This window comes from Eschrichtius robustus, chromosome 3 (assembly GCF_028021215.1).
Source record: "Eschrichtius robustus isolate mEscRob2 chromosome 3, mEscRob2.pri, whole genome shotgun sequence".
NCBI lineage: Eukaryota > Metazoa > Chordata > Mammalia > Artiodactyla > Eschrichtiidae > Eschrichtius > Eschrichtius robustus.
Window position 1 is genome coordinate 9824033 of NC_090826.1, and position 15429 is coordinate 9839461.

The window sequence follows — 15429 nt, forward strand, 5'->3', positions numbered from 1 at the left end:
CCCGTGTCCCCTGCATTGGCGGGCGGATTCTTAACCACTGCGCCACCAGGGAAGGCCCATTTTCCACTTTTTTCTGATTGTAGTAATTCTACTGAATAGGTAACGTTATCTCATTGTGGTTTTGATTTGCATTTACATAATAATTAATGATATTGAAGACCTTATCATGTGCTTATTCCTATTTGTGTATCTTTTTGTTTGTTTGTTTGTTTTTTGACCATGTCGCACAGCTTGCGGGATCTTAGTTCCCCAACCAGGTATCGAACCCGGGCCGCCCTGGCCACGGCGTTGAGAGCGGTGGCTCCTAACCACTGGACTGCCAGGGAGTTCCCCATTTGTATATCTTTGGGGAAATGTCTATTCAAATCCTTGGCCCATTTTTTTTTTTTTTTAAGTTTTTTTTCTGAGGCTCCTTTTTTTCTATATACCTGATTTCTTCAAGGAGAGAGACTTCAGTGGTTGGTAACTTTTTTTTTTTTTTTTTTTAATTAGAAATTCAAGAATTACAACATTGAATTTTTTTTTTTAATTTTTTATTTATTTATTTATTTTTAGCTGTGTTGGGTCTTCGTTTCTGTGCGAGGGCTTTCTCCAGTTGCGGCGAGCGGGGGCCACTCTTCATCACGGTGCGCGGGCCTCTCACTGTCGCGGCCTCTCTTGTTGCGGAGCACAGGCTCCAGACGCGCAGGCTCAGCAGCTGTGGCTCACGGGCCTAGTTGCTCCGCGGCATGTGGGATCTTCCCAGACCAGGGCTCGAACCCGTGTCCCCTGCATTGGCAGGCAGATTCTCAACCACTGCGCCACCAGGGAAGCCCCCTTGGCCCATTTTTAAATTAAATTTTTTTGCCTGTTTATTGTTGAATTTTAAAGCTCCTTATATAATATGGATACAAATCCCATATCAGATATATGATTTGCAAATATCTTCTCCCATTCCGTGGATTGTGTTTTTACTTTCTTGGTAATGTCTTTTGGAAGGACAGAAGTTCTTAATGTTGTTGAAGTCAAAATTTTTTTGGTCACTTGTGCTTTTGGTATCGTGGAAACTGGTTTTTAACTCGGAATTTTTCAGTCCCTTTTTTGATGATAGAGATTAGTGGAAACAGGAGGATAATCTAAATAAAATCTCATTGAAATACCCTAAAGTGTAGTTAGGCTGCAACATTCCATAAAGCTTAGTATTCTTAAGCCACAGAGAAACACAACAAGGTGGAATTGGAGGAAGGTGATTATGAACCCTTTGTTTTCTTTTCATCCTAAAGGGACTTCTGGTTTCTTGCTAAGACATAGGGACGCAATACTTCTGATCATCTTTCTGGCAAACAGTGGAACTAATTCTTGGACCCTTGGAGTGTCTGGATTAGTTTTTGTTTTTTTGTCTCTAAAGATATATAGTCATCCTTTTATGTCTGAATTTTAAGCCACTGAAATTATCAGGAGAGGGGAAATGTCAGAGTATGTCTTCTGACAAATGAATCTTTGAACTGAGCAGGAAAACAGCACAACCTTGATCTTTCTGCAGCTTGAGTCAGACTTTTTCTTCTATGATGAAAAAAGAATTATCTTCTTTGTGGTGGAGGTTTAGCCGTTTGCTTAGGAGTACATGAATACGCATGTGAGTCCGCGTATATATGTGTGTGTGTGTATTATGATTGTTACTGTATTTTCTATTCTAGTTTACAGGAGGGGACAGGACGGCCTGTGGCTTCCAACAGAGCCATTACCTGTGCAGAGCTCGTCTTGGATGTCTCACCAAAGACACAGAGAGTCATTTTAAAGAAGAAGGTAAGAGAGCTTAGAACTTGGAGTTTAGAAGAAAAGATTTTTAGCCCTGGAAGGGACAGGGGCCACGTGGTCCACCCTCTCGTTTTGCAGATGAGCAAGCAGAGACCCAGGCCCGTGCTCAGATGGAACTTGGGCATCCTGACTGCTCCAGTTGTTGTTCTCCCCACTGTCCCATGATGCCTGCTCTAGGAATTCCAAGCCCTTCTCATCTTTGATACCTTTTCGAAGGACTTAATTCTTGAATTTATTTTTTTTCAAATTTGTGATTTGTCGTTTTCATTACTCTTTTTCTGTTGTAACACTCCCCTAATCTACTTTTCCCTAAACTCAGTGGAAAAATTTATCACACTGACAGTTTTTTCCCTTTTTATGCCAACATTCTTTTCAAGTTAGTTTATGAAATGATTATGCTAATAGACTTAGATATTGAGAGAAAGAGTAAAGTTTGACCAGAAATATTGTGACTGACAGAAAGACTGGTAATAAATAGTTCAGACTTCAAAATGAATGTTGTTTGAGAACACAGAGGTGCAGAAACCACTTTAAGAGGAGGAAGATCACCAGCTGTAATTATTTGAAACCATTTACCTGAGGGGTGTGTTCTGGAAAATTTTGCATAATATAAATCATATAATCCCAAAACAACCCTGACAGAGGGTGTGTGTTTCCAGCCTGAATGGCCCTAATGCTGACAGAGGATGCCCTTTAATCAACTAAAGTGCTATCATGTGTGGCAGTAATGTAGGTGGGTTATGACTCATTTGGCTTTGAGGTTGTACAACTCTTACCACATTTTTCATGGGGGATAGATTCAAATTATTTCAAATTTTGCACATCAAATGAAACTTTAATACATGTGTTTCCAATTCAGTTTTATATTTGTAACAGCTTTATAGAGATATAATTCATATACCATACAAATCACCCATTTAAAATATACAATTCATTGGGTTTTAATATATCCACAGTAAGTACTACTCTAACCACACTCAATTTTAGAACATTTTCATCACCTCAAGAAAGAACCCTGTATCCTTTATCTGTCACCCCCGCATTCTCCTTACTTCCCAGCCCTAAGCAGTCGTTAATCTACTTTCTGTCACTGTAGACGCCTCTGTTCTGGACTTCTGTCAATATACGAGTGGTCTTTAATGAAGGGCTTCTTTCAGTTATCCTAATGTTTTCAAGGTTCATCCATCTATCAATCAACCAGTACTTCTACATGTGTTTTTATATCATACCAGTTGAAAGTCACATAATTCAAATTTGCTTAAAATGTTATCACATTCTTTTATAATAAGACTGTGTTTATGTGTTAGATACATTTTAGAAATAAGGTTTGGGAATGGTGATGAGTAAAGAGACCATGAGATGTAGTAATTGAAAGTAAACAATTTTCTAGACTTTATTGAACATTTTGAAAAAGGAAATTTTGAAAGGCAATAATCTAAAATTAAAGGAGTCTGACAAAAATCAAGGAATTGGGAAAAAAATAGAAGAGCCCTTGGAAATGATGCAGATGACCTTCAAAGAAATGTTCAAGTCAATGAGGACGTTACAGTGAATGAAAACCAACTCAAGAGAAAGATGATGTATCAAGTGGAGTACGACCACCAGGTGTGGTCAGCAAAACACTAATAATAAATATGCATGTGACTTCCAAGGGCGAGGTGTCTGCTAAGTAGACAAAAACAGATTTTTTAAAATTAAGTAGCAAAAAATACTTTAAATAAAATTTTATAATTTACACACTTTCACAGTTGTCATTTCACTTGATGAGGATGAAAACCGGTAAATGGGAGGGAAGGTGATGAGTGAGTTACGTTGACATCTAAAACTAGGCAATGTTCTTTGAATTGGCACTAGGAAATGGACCTGTGTGCTTGAGTTAGAAACCAAGAGTGGAAGGTTGACCTCTTAGGTTTTTGTTTGTTTGTTTTTGGGGATTTTTTTTTTTTTACTTTCTGTTTCGAAAGAATCTCAAATTTACAGAAAAGTTGGTAGAAGTTCTGTATAGTGGATTTGTCCTGTTGCTGGTGATGTTAACGTTAGCACTTGCTTAAGGTGGTGTCTGCCAGCCTTCTCCACTGTGAAGGATGTTTTTCTTTTCCCTTGTATTTAGTAAATATTTTGTGGAGAGGTGCTTTGAGACTCTGTAAATATCCTGTTCCTCATCAAGTTTTCTATCTATGTATGTGTGTATGCATGCATGCATGTGTATTAGCTTGGACTTCCAGAACAAAATACTACAGACTAAACAATGAGAATTTATTTCTCGCAGTTCTGGAAGCTGGGAGGTCCAAGATCAGGGTGCCGGCCGAGTCGGTTCCCGGAGGGGGCCCTTCTTCTGGTTTGTGGACTGCAGCCTTCTTACCGTGTCCTCAGATGGCAGAGGAAGAGTGGGGTCAGGGGTGAGGGGAGAGGAGAAAGCAAGCCCTTTGGTGTCTTAAGGACACTGATCCCATCAGGAGACCCCCACCCTCATGACCTCATCTAAGCCTAATTATTACCCAAAGGCCCCACTTTCATCACAACTGTGGGTTAGGTCTTCAGCATAAGGATTTTGCAGGGGCACAGTTCAGTCTGTAGCTTTATGTATGTCCCCATGGCTCCCTGTTTTATTCAGTGTGTTATCTGTTACTGTCAGGATTTATTTTTATCCTCAGTTCTCATATTTGGCCAGTGGGAGTGCCTTTAACCTTCTGTGTCCTGTTGACATATGCCCCCTCATGCCTTGAGCACTTTCATACTTTCTGACACAGCAAGTTATTTTGGGCTCATCTTGTGCTTTCCCTGCAGCATTCCCAGAATTTGCCACTTCTTTAAGGAGCCCTGATTCCTTTTATCAGAGAATGGAATTTAGAAACTTAAGATATGTACACTAGGTGCCCTTGTTGCTGTTGTGGTGTCGCTGTTCCCAGACTCTCTCAAGGGACAGACCTAGCGATTTTATGTATACATGACGTATATATGCACACACACGGCACATACTATATCTGCTTATATACATAACATATGTGCATATGCATACATATATCTTATATGTGTATTTATATATTCAACAGATTTCTCTGTCTCTGTGTATTAAGCACCAGCAGTTCACACTAATAGTTCTTTTTTTTTTTTTTTTAATAGTTCTAATTCTAGTCCAGCATTACAAAGCTCATTCTAATTTTTTCCCTTTTCATATTTGTAACTCCCTTGTCCGACACTAAGAATGTATTTATTAATTTGATCAGTTCCCGTGAATGTAACCCATGTTCTCTCATCACAGTTGTGCCCCCCCCCCCCCCCCCCCCGCCGCCCCCGAGTGTGGACACACGCTGTTACCTGGCGTGGGCCCTCATCTCCACATGCTGGGCAGCTCCCCTTCCAACCCCACCCCCTGCAGGAGCTCCCTCCTCACCTGTCTTTGTCTCTGACAACCCACACTAGGCTCGCCTCCCCAGCCCCTCGATAGGGATCAGCACCCACCTTGGGTTCCAACATCCCCCTCTGGGCCGGGCCACCACAATATACCCACCTACCCTCACACAGACCCCATGGCCTTCTCCCTCCCTCAGTCTCACCTCAAGGTTTTAGGACTAAATTGTGAGGAAAGGGGGCAGGGGAAGGGAACTGGCAGGAGAATGGTGGATGTTGGGTTTTTAAATGGAGGTTTGGGTAGTTTCCAGTGATGGTGAGCCTGCACACACGGGCAGGCAGCAGAGGATCCATGTATGAAAACTTGATGTCACCGGGGCATCTGTGCTTTGATTCCCGATCTGGAACACCTCCGGGAAGACTGAGATGCTTTTCCGTGTGGTTTTGTTGCTAGGGATAGATGTATTCTCTTACTGTGAACAGAGGAGTCAGCATGTGGGGATTGCGGGTGGAGAGGCGCAGCTCAGTTTCATCTCTTTTCACAGACAGAGGAGGCGTTAGCAGCCAGCAGAAAGAGCATCGTCACACCGCTGTATTTAAAATAGATAAAAAATAAATGAATAAATAAAATAGATAACCAACAAGGACCTGCTGTACAGCACAGGGAACTCTGCTCAATTCTCTGTACACCTGAAACTAACACAACATTGTTCATCAACTATACTCCAACGTAAAATAAAAAAAAAAAAAAAAAAAAGAGAGAGAGAGCATCATATCTTCTAGATTTGAGTTCTGGCTTTGCCACTTAAAGATGATGATAATCTGGTGTTTCGCATTCCTACCTGAGCCTCATTTTCCCACTGATCTCCCAGGTTTGTGAGAGGGATCAACTAGGATGCTGTACGTAACGTGCTGTGTAAAGGGACGTGGTCATGATAACATAGCAAACATTTATCGAGGCATTAACCCTGTGCCACGTATGTGCTGAAAGTGCCTTGTATTTATTGCACTTATCACAAGAACCCTCAGACGTAGCTTAATTTCCCCCTTTGACAGATCAGGAAACAGGAGCTCTGAGAAATTTAGTAGCTTATCCAAGGTCACTTAGCTGGTAAATGAGGCAGCTGGATTTCAGATCCTGGCATTCGACTCCAGCATTCATATTACTTTGTTAGCTTTTAATGCAGCTTTGACAGCTTTGATGCAGAAGCTGTCTTTCCAACGCGGGGCAGCGTGTGGATGCGTTTGTGGTACCCAGAATGTGATCCTGACAGGTCTAGTTGGAGTATACGTTCCCATAGAAAGAGTATTCTCAATGGTGAGGTGTTACTGAAATGGAATTACAGGGATTGTGTGTGTTAGAAAGGTAGTGTGGCAAAGTGGATAAGCATGTCGTCCCTGGACTCAACACTGCAGGGGTTCAAACCTTCACTCTACCACCTACTAGTTACGTGACCATGGTGAAGTTTCTTTATCTCACTGGGACTTCTGCATTTTAAGTAAGAATAGTAATAGTATATACCTCACTGGATTGTTTTGAGGATTAAATGAATTACTATGTGTAACTCACACTGATCAGTGGCTGACACATAGTAAATATTCAGGAGGTATTATTACTATTATTATTATTACTTCTTATATATAATGGATTATACAGACTTTCATGGATTGACCTGGAAGTTCAAGTACTGCTTATAAAATACTCCTAAGAGAAAATATATTTAGAATTAATAGCAATAAATCTAGTATAACTTTTGAATACAATCCACTTACTAGTAAACCCAGTAAATTGGAAATTGGAAACCATCAATGTAGTATGCTTCCCGTATAAACATGGGATGGGGGAGAGCTCTGGTAAATTCTGGTTGTCTGCCAGTTATGAGGATAACCAAAGACCAAATACTGGGAATATCATATATACTTTATATAATTGGATCGCTCTTTTAGGTAAGGGCACTGGAGGGCTGCCATCTGGAATAGCAGTTAACGTAGCAGTGTAGCTAGTCGAGGAGAGTAGATTGAACCTCGACTAACTGGTTTGCTCAGAAAGTATTAAGCGTATGAAAAAAATAAATTTTAAAAATTTATATTATTTGTCATTTTTGGTTGTTTGGTTCAAGAGTTTAGCACATTTTATCCGAAGTGCAACTAGAGATTGACAGCAGTGCAAGTTTGAATTAAGCATTGACATAATCAGGAAGTGTCTTTTAGTACAGTCCCTACTTGAGAACTCATTCAGCCCCGTGTGAAGCTCTTGAAGCCCTTGTATGAAGCCGTGGCTGCACATGATGGCTCTTGCTGTCTCTTCCCAACAGGAGCCAGGGAAGCGTTCTCAGCTGTGGAGGATGACTGAAACAGGCATGCTGGCCCACGAGGGCTCTTCCGCGCCTCACAACCCCAGCAAGCCCTTGGCCGCCCGCTCCACCGAGGGCTCTGCCATCTTAGATATTGCTGGTCTCGCTGCAGTCACTGACAACAGGTAACTCTCATGGCAACTTTTGATTCAAGTTCACTGCTTTCAAATTCAGACTCAGAAGAAATCTACACCAGAAAGCAAAGGGTCTATAAATGAAGTAAGAATTTGTATTTGTCTTCAATGACAGAAACCTGTTGTATTTCCAAACATGAGTATTGGGTTTCTGTTTTATGTTTTAAAGGTATTATGGAAGTGCCCATGGAGATGTTAAAAAAAAAAAAAAAAAAAAAATCAAACTATAAGAAGAATATGTTATGAAGCATGAATGTCTTTTCATCCAAACGTCTATCTACCCCTGCTCCCGAGAAGTGAACAGTTTGTTTTTTTAAATCTAAGAATTTTGTTAAATCCCTTGAAAGCAGAAATAAATTATTAAGAGAATAATCAAATGTGTTTTTATGACTAACTCCTTGGATTCAAATCAGCTCTTTAACTTTGAATAAGTTATTTTATTAGCCTGTTCCTCAGTTTCTCCATGAAATCAGTGTGTTTTCAGTTAATACCTTGTTTACTTCCAAAATGACTTTAGATGACTTAGAAGTTAAAACCCATTACAAAATAAAAGTATTTGGAAATAAAACAGAAAAGGATTTTCGAAAATATTTTAAAAACCTTTCTTGTGCTACATGACAGCTTGTCATTGTGAGAAAGCAAGAACCCCTATTATATGTATTAAATTATGAATCCTTAAAGTATTCATATTTGTGTCCTCATTGCTTTCCATTTTGTTTTATTCCTCTTTCCTCACTGAGAGATACCTAGCTGCCGTAGGATTCAAGCTAACTGCCTGTTAGATTTTAAGGGCAGAGGATATTGGAAGGAAGAAGAGTAAAACCGCGACCCTGATACTCTCTTCAGGCCTGAAATATTTGACTCACAGGACTTGTTGCATTTTCCTTTCTTCTAGATACGAGCCGCTGATGCTAAGAAAGCCTGATCGTAGGCGAAGCACAACCCAGACGTGGAGTTTCCGAGAAGGGAAACTGACCTGTGGGTTACATGGGTTGGTTGTCCAGGTTAGTAGCTTTTGACATCCCCAGTTGCAGCAAGCAGTGGTTGAGCCTTTTTTTTTTTTTTTTTTTGAAACAAAGTCTTAATTAAGATATACATGAGGGCTTCCCTGGTGGCGCAGTGGTTGAGAATCTGCCTGCTAATGCAGGGGACACGGGTTCGAGCCCTGGTCTGGGAAGATCCCACATGCCACGGAGCAGCTGGGCCCGTGAGCCACAACTACTGAGCATGCGCATCTGGAGCCTGTGCCCCGCAACGGGAGGGGCCGCGATAGTGAAAGGCCCGCGCACCGCGATGAAGAGCGGTCCCCGCACCGCGATGAACAGTGGTCCCCACTTGCCGCAACTAGAGAAAGCCCTCGCACGAACCGAAGACCCAACCAACACAGCCAAAAATAAATAAATAAATAAATAAATAAAGTAGCTATAAAATTAAAAAAAAAAAAAAAAAGGGCAACAACAAATTAAAAAAAAAAAAGATATACATGAGATGTTGTTGAATGGGAAAAAAATAATTACCGTGCAAATATGTATTATTTCATTTTAGTCAGGAAAACCACGAAACTTTGTGCATCTATGCATATTTACATGGGAAATGTTATTGAAGGTGATATGTAAGAAATGTATTAGGAATGGTTGCTTCTGAGTGATGGTTTTTTTTTACCCCCGTTGGCTTATCTGGATTTTTTTTCTTTGATGAGATAAATTACCTATGTAATTTTAAAAAGAAAGAAAGAAAAATGTCAGCTAAAAGCCCACCACTAAATTAGATGGATTAGTTTTAGACCTGTGAGGTTAAAACCATCTTTTATAAAGTGTTCTGTGAGATGGTGAGTAATCTTCATGGGCTCTGCATGCCCTAGATTCTGTTTACTTCTGCATTCTCAGTGGTCCCCAAATAAACATTTCATTGTTGTAGCAAATGTCGAAATGAAGATTGCTGTTCAGTTTCCCCTGCCTTCAAGTCAGCCAGTCCACCCCATGAAAAGCTCCCAGGTACTTTATAAGCAAATGTGTGTTTGGAAAGTTACCAGGAATTTGGATTTTCTCTCCTTCTGGCTTCAGGCCAGGAATGAGACCATGGATCTGAGATGAGTGGTAGGAAGGTGTCTCAACAGCACGTGTGACTGTGTGTGCAGTTCTGCCTCAGCCTGGGGCTTTACCCAAAAGGTAAACACTAGAACATCAGGCCCAGAACCTGGAGAGCTCTTAGTGTGTTTGACGCTGGTGGAAACCAGGCTGTCCTTCCATAAGGGGAGCCTGTTCTCCGGGGGAGCGAGCAGAACTGTACGGAGCCCCTGACTGCTGTTTGGTGAGATTTATTTTCTTTATCTCTAGTGCCCTGAGCTTTTTTCATCAAAGACAAGCTGCTTACTTACATGAAGCACACATCTGGAATGGATTTGTGATTTTCAATTAGCAATGCAATTCAGACTTCTAGAGGCAAAAGAGGGCTTGTTATAATTGTTGGGTTCCGTGTCTGACCCTGACTTTACTTCTGGTTTGTTTCTAAAGCCCATGTAATTCCAATTCTCTTAGAGCATCCTGCCCAACCCACCGCCGCCCCCCCAACCAAAAAAAAAAAATCCCTTTCTGGTGTTTGTTGTTTCTTGAATCTATTTCATCATTTCTCTGAGTGACCCTATAATAGCAGTATTCAGCAGAGCAGAATGTGTTTTGGTTAGGGAAATAAACTTGTTTCAATCTTATTATTCTGAATAAAATAATTGAAGGCATTAAAACATTTTCTGACACTACCCTTATAAGGTTGTGTATGCACTTTCCTTCTAAACTTAAAACAGTTATAAAAGCTTTCTCCATGTTGAAGCTATAAACCCAGCTCAAATTTTCCTTTTCATTACTCACTGTTTAAAAACTAACAGAGGGGGATCTAGACACTTTAGCTATTATCTTCTCTAGCCCTGTATTCACTCTCCCAAAGGCATCATTCTGCAGACTTCCATTTTACTTGGGGCATATAGCAAGAAGGTACTTTTCTCCAAAGGCCCGAATAACTGGCTATCAGATGACATTCACAGTTCCCTGTTTCATGTTAGAAGAGGCACCATATTTTGAATATTTGATTGTCCAGCCGTATGCCTGTTTGGGGAGGTTTTCAACTCCAGAATTTGCTTTTTATTGGAAAGCTCAGTGATAGTGATACTTCTTAAATTTTCAGAATGTTTCAGCTTTTGAAGCAAACCCTAGTGAGAGTACTCAGAGAAATAGGGTTTTTGGTACTTTTTTTTTTTTAAGCTTATCTTAATGACTAGAAGTTATTACTAAACTAATATACTGTATTCATGGAATTATCTTACCTTGAATTCCCTAAATTCATGTAGTGTAACTTTCCATCTTGCCCAAGTAATCCTCCTGTTCTTTATCATCTGTAAAGCTGAAAGACCAGTAAATGCTTTGCTATGTGTTGACCATGACCCTTCAGAAGAGAGTTTAAATTTTGGTAACTTGTTTGAAATGACATGTTAAATTGTCAGAGTCAGTGCCTTTGCCTTTTCTTACACATCTTTATTCTGTCCTGTAGGCCAAAGGAGGGCTTTCTGGTTTGTTTGACGGAGCTGAAGTTGTTCTTGGTCCGGACACATCCATGGAGCTTTTGGGGCCAGTTCCACCTGAACAACAATTTATTAACCAAAAAATGAGGCCTGGTTCTGGAATGTTGTCCATCAGGGTCATCCCAGATGGACCAACTAGAGCGCTCCAGGTGATAATTTATCGTAAGAACTGACCTGAGTCTCAGTGTGCTCCCCCCGCCCCCACATAGTCAGTCATTCAGCAGATGTTTATTGAAGTATCTGTGCTGGATGTGAGGATAGCGTGTCCTCATTTATAAAGTGGGGATAAGACCTGCCTCACAAAGTTGTTATAAGAATCAGAGTATAAGTAAAATACAAGATGATTTTTAAAAAGTATAAGAATTATTTTGTAATAACTTATAAGGGAAAAGAATCTGAAAAAAGAGATAAATATGTATGTATCACTGAATCACTTTGCTGCACACCTGAAACTAACACAACATTGTAAATCAACTATACTTCAATACTAATAAAAAAAAAAGAATGAGTAAAAAAAAAGTATAAGAATTAAAGAAGATAATGCCAAGAACAGTACATATTATTATCAATTGTTATATATGTTTATTATATATTTAAATAATTGATATATTAATAACATTGACAACAAGGAGATATATGAGGTCTCTAATGAGATAATTAACATGTTGTGTTATGAAAGTAGGAGTGGAGGGTGCTATGGGGAGTATCTAGAAAGGATTTGTATGCCCAGATTTGGAGACCGGCAGGGGCTTTCTAAGAGAAGTAACACTTAAGCTGAGATCTGAATGTTAACTGAAGGGAGTTAGCCAAATCAAGAAGGAAAGGTGGAGGGGCTGTGCCCTAAGAATGAGAGTATTCATTCACCAGTTATTTACTGAGCCCCTATTAGAGCCAGGCACGGTTCTAGGTACTGAACCTAGACTAGTGAACAAACAAAGTTCCCTGCCTTCTTGGAGCTTACATTCTAGTGGGGTAGATAAACCATGAGCAATAAACAAAATAAGCAAAGTATATATATATGGGAAGTTATATATCTCCATTGAAGGCTTGGAGATAAAGGAGAGTGATCCAACTGGCACGTAGAATATGCTAAGAAACAGGCAGGGGACCGAAGCAGGGGCCAGAACATTAAAAGCCTGATACATGCTAAAGATTTTGTGTTTTTTCTATGGCAGCAAAGAGTCAGGGAGTGACACAATCAGAAATTTATTTTAACTTGCTCACTCTGGCTGCAGTGTGGAGAGTTGGAGTGAAACTGGAGACAGAGAAAGACCAGTTAGGAGGGATCTGGATGAGAGATTATGGTGACCCAAACTAGAATACATGGCAGGGGGGTGGACATGAGGAGGAGGTTGGAGAGAAATGAATAGAAATGAAAGCTTGTTAAGGGGTAGAGTCAGTCAGACTTAGTGATTGCTTGAATGTGCGGATGAGAGAGAGGAAGGAGTCAAGAATGGCCTTCGAGATTTTGATTTGGGCAACTAGGAGGATGATAATCTCCATCACTAAGAGATGTGCACAGAGCAGACTTCTGGGGGGAAATGAAGAGTTAAGTTTTGGACTTATTAAGTGTATGGTATCTACATGAAGGTGTCTGGAAGTCAGTGTAAGTATGGGTCTGTAGCTCAGGGAGAGTTCTGTGCTGGAGATATGGATTTATCAGGGCATGGGGAATTAGAGTTAAGGAAAAAGAAAAGATGTTGATGTGTAACAGTAAATTCTCTGAGATGGTACGCCATAATCCACAATATCTCTTTAAAAAGCACCCTTCTCTTAAGGCAAAAAATGAATGCCTTGATCCTGAAGTTTGCATGTTTTGACTTGAGCTATAATTCTAGATCACCTACAGATGCCGAACTCCCACTATATGAAGCTCTCAAGGTCTACAGCTTGGTGTTAGTCATACAGACTCAAGACCAAATTTGCTTCATTATTATATAAATCTTACCTTAGCAGTGCTTTGGAAACCATTAACTTCCATAGGATTATTGAGCATATAGTGACTTTGACTTACACAGTTGGTATGGAGTGGGTTTCGCAGTGGAAGTTTGAGCCCTCTTAGTAAGTACAGTGTTTTATTTGACCTCAGATAACAGATTTCTCCCAACGGAAAAGTGACCGTTCATCGTACGAAGTGGATGAACTTCCTGTTACGGATCAAGAGCTGCAGAAATTAAAGAATCCAGACACAGAGCAGGAATTGGAAGTATGTATTAGCCATTGCAAGGTCATTTCTTCATTACAAATTTGTTTAGAATTTTGCTCTTTGGTTTTCTCAGTTGAGACCTTCTCTTTTCTTTCTGACCTGTATGACTTCTAAGTATCAGTGTTACTTCATAGTATTTAATGTTATCACATCATGAATGTGTGGATATGTTAGTTAAATGACAGCTCAGGTCAAATCAGAATGTAACAAATGTTGTTACAGTAAGATGAAAATAAAGAAAGCTAAATTATTTGAATTTTAAAAGGAGTGAAGGTTGAGAATAAGCAAACTAGGTTTTATCTTTTTGGCCCCAGTTGACTCTGACATCTTCGTTTCCCTGGCCCTGTTTGGGCATTGGAAAGAAAGTGAAAAGTTTGGAAAGGAACATGAGATAAGTGTGAAAAAGCACACTTATTCCATATTTATTCAGTAATCTTAAAAAAAAAAAAACCTATATGTAAAGCACTGTATTGGATGTTATAGAAGTTTGGTGAATAACTTAATAAGAGCTTGTCTCTCAAATAGGGACAAAGATTCTCAAATGATTATTTTCCTGTAATGAGATGCAGAATGTCATCAGTGCTCCGGTAGAGGTATTATCATATCACTGCGGAGTTCTGGTTGGGGTGGGGAGTGTGCCTGGAGAGGAAGGCTTCTAGTGAGATGATGGAATTTGAGCCGTCAAGGTGAGTAATACAGCTCCTACGTGGTTTTCATCTGCTTAGAGGCAAAGTAGAGGGATGTAAAGCCATTTATTTCCTTGTACTCTCCTGGCTACCTTGAGCTCTGTTTTAAACTGTCAGTGTGCCATATTTTGGTTTCCTTTCAGGTGCTTGTGAAGTTAGAAGGTGGAATTGGGTTGTCTTTAATTAATAAAGTCCCAGAAGAACTGGTCTTTGCAAGTCTTACGGGAATCAATGTGCACTACACACAGCTGGCCACCAGTCATATGCTAGAACTCAGCATACAGGATGTACAGGTGAGAGGGGGAGGCTTAGGACTTGTTGATCTCCTTTTCTTCCTGCTGAACAGCCGACCAGATCAGTGTTTGATGTTCTAAAAACTTTAATGCTTTGGCACAAATTTCTTGTGGTCTTCAAAAGATCGTTCTATGAAAAGAATTCTTCTACCTATATTTGTCTTACTAATTTTTCTGTAGAGCAGAATTCTGAATATAGCAGCTAGTCCATCAGTAACTTAGATAACTTAGTCAAGGTGGCATGGAGGAAGGTGACCCATGGTCCCTCATCTTGCCAATAGAGAAAACAGTGGAAACCATCTAACCATAATTTAGAGGAACTGAAATTCACCATAGGGAGAAAAACAAGGGAAGTGGACTTGTGCTTCCGACCAAGGTGGAGTAACAGGGACCTGATTTACTTTCCTACCTGAAACACCCCCAAAATCCAGATCAAATAAGGAGACAACAGATTCAAGACACTGGACATCAGGCAACAAAGGACAGTGATCCCTGAGAGGTGGGAAACAAAAGAGGTGAGCCCTGCAATCACCCCAGCTTGCTGCCTTGAAAAAGTTTCCAGGCCATGTCACCAGGCGGAGAGACTGAGACAGAACCCAGCAGAGTGGATGAGCTGAACAGGGTTGAGAGTCCTAGGACCAAGGCAGCCAGAGTTCATGGGACGGCAGACCTGGGAGGAGCACGCTGCACAGAAAGAAGTCTCGGGAGATCTGCAGAGGGCCCCGCAGATACTCAGCAAAGGGCAGATCAGAGGAGCCTGCCGTCCGCAAGGCTCATGGGGACAGCACCGGCTGCTCACCGCCGGCCACACTGGGAACACTGATAATTACGGGACATTGGGAGGAGCCTTCCAGAAAGTCTTGGGCCTCTGTGGAGAGCTGTGTGCCCTAGGCTGAGCACTGCTCCAGACCTACCTAACAAATCAGTCACACAAAAGGAAACTCTGAAAGAATCAATCTGTTTCCAAGTAAATTAACCATATCCCTGAACAATGAAGCTCAAGATTTAATGGAATACAGAAACATCCAGCACCCAAC

The 15429-nt window shown here is 40.6% G+C and overlaps 1 protein-coding gene across 7 annotated transcripts in view; it reads left to right on the top strand.

The window, feature by feature from the left end:
- VPS13D (vacuolar protein sorting 13 homolog D) overlaps positions 1 to 15429 on the top strand; it is a 248003-nt gene that overhangs the window by 123630 nt on the left and 108944 nt on the right. For all 7 annotated transcript variants that reach the window (XM_068538909.1, XM_068538914.1, XM_068538911.1 and 4 more), the window contains 6 exons: positions 1677 to 1785; positions 7464 to 7627; positions 8532 to 8640; positions 11177 to 11356; positions 13297 to 13413; positions 14243 to 14392. In XM_068538909.1, the coding sequence (XP_068395010.1) occupies positions 1677 to 1785; positions 7464 to 7627; positions 8532 to 8640; positions 11177 to 11356; positions 13297 to 13413; positions 14243 to 14392 (829 nt within the window). The remainder of the gene's footprint in view (positions 1 to 1676; positions 1786 to 7463; positions 7628 to 8531; positions 8641 to 11176; positions 11357 to 13296; positions 13414 to 14242; positions 14393 to 15429) is intronic.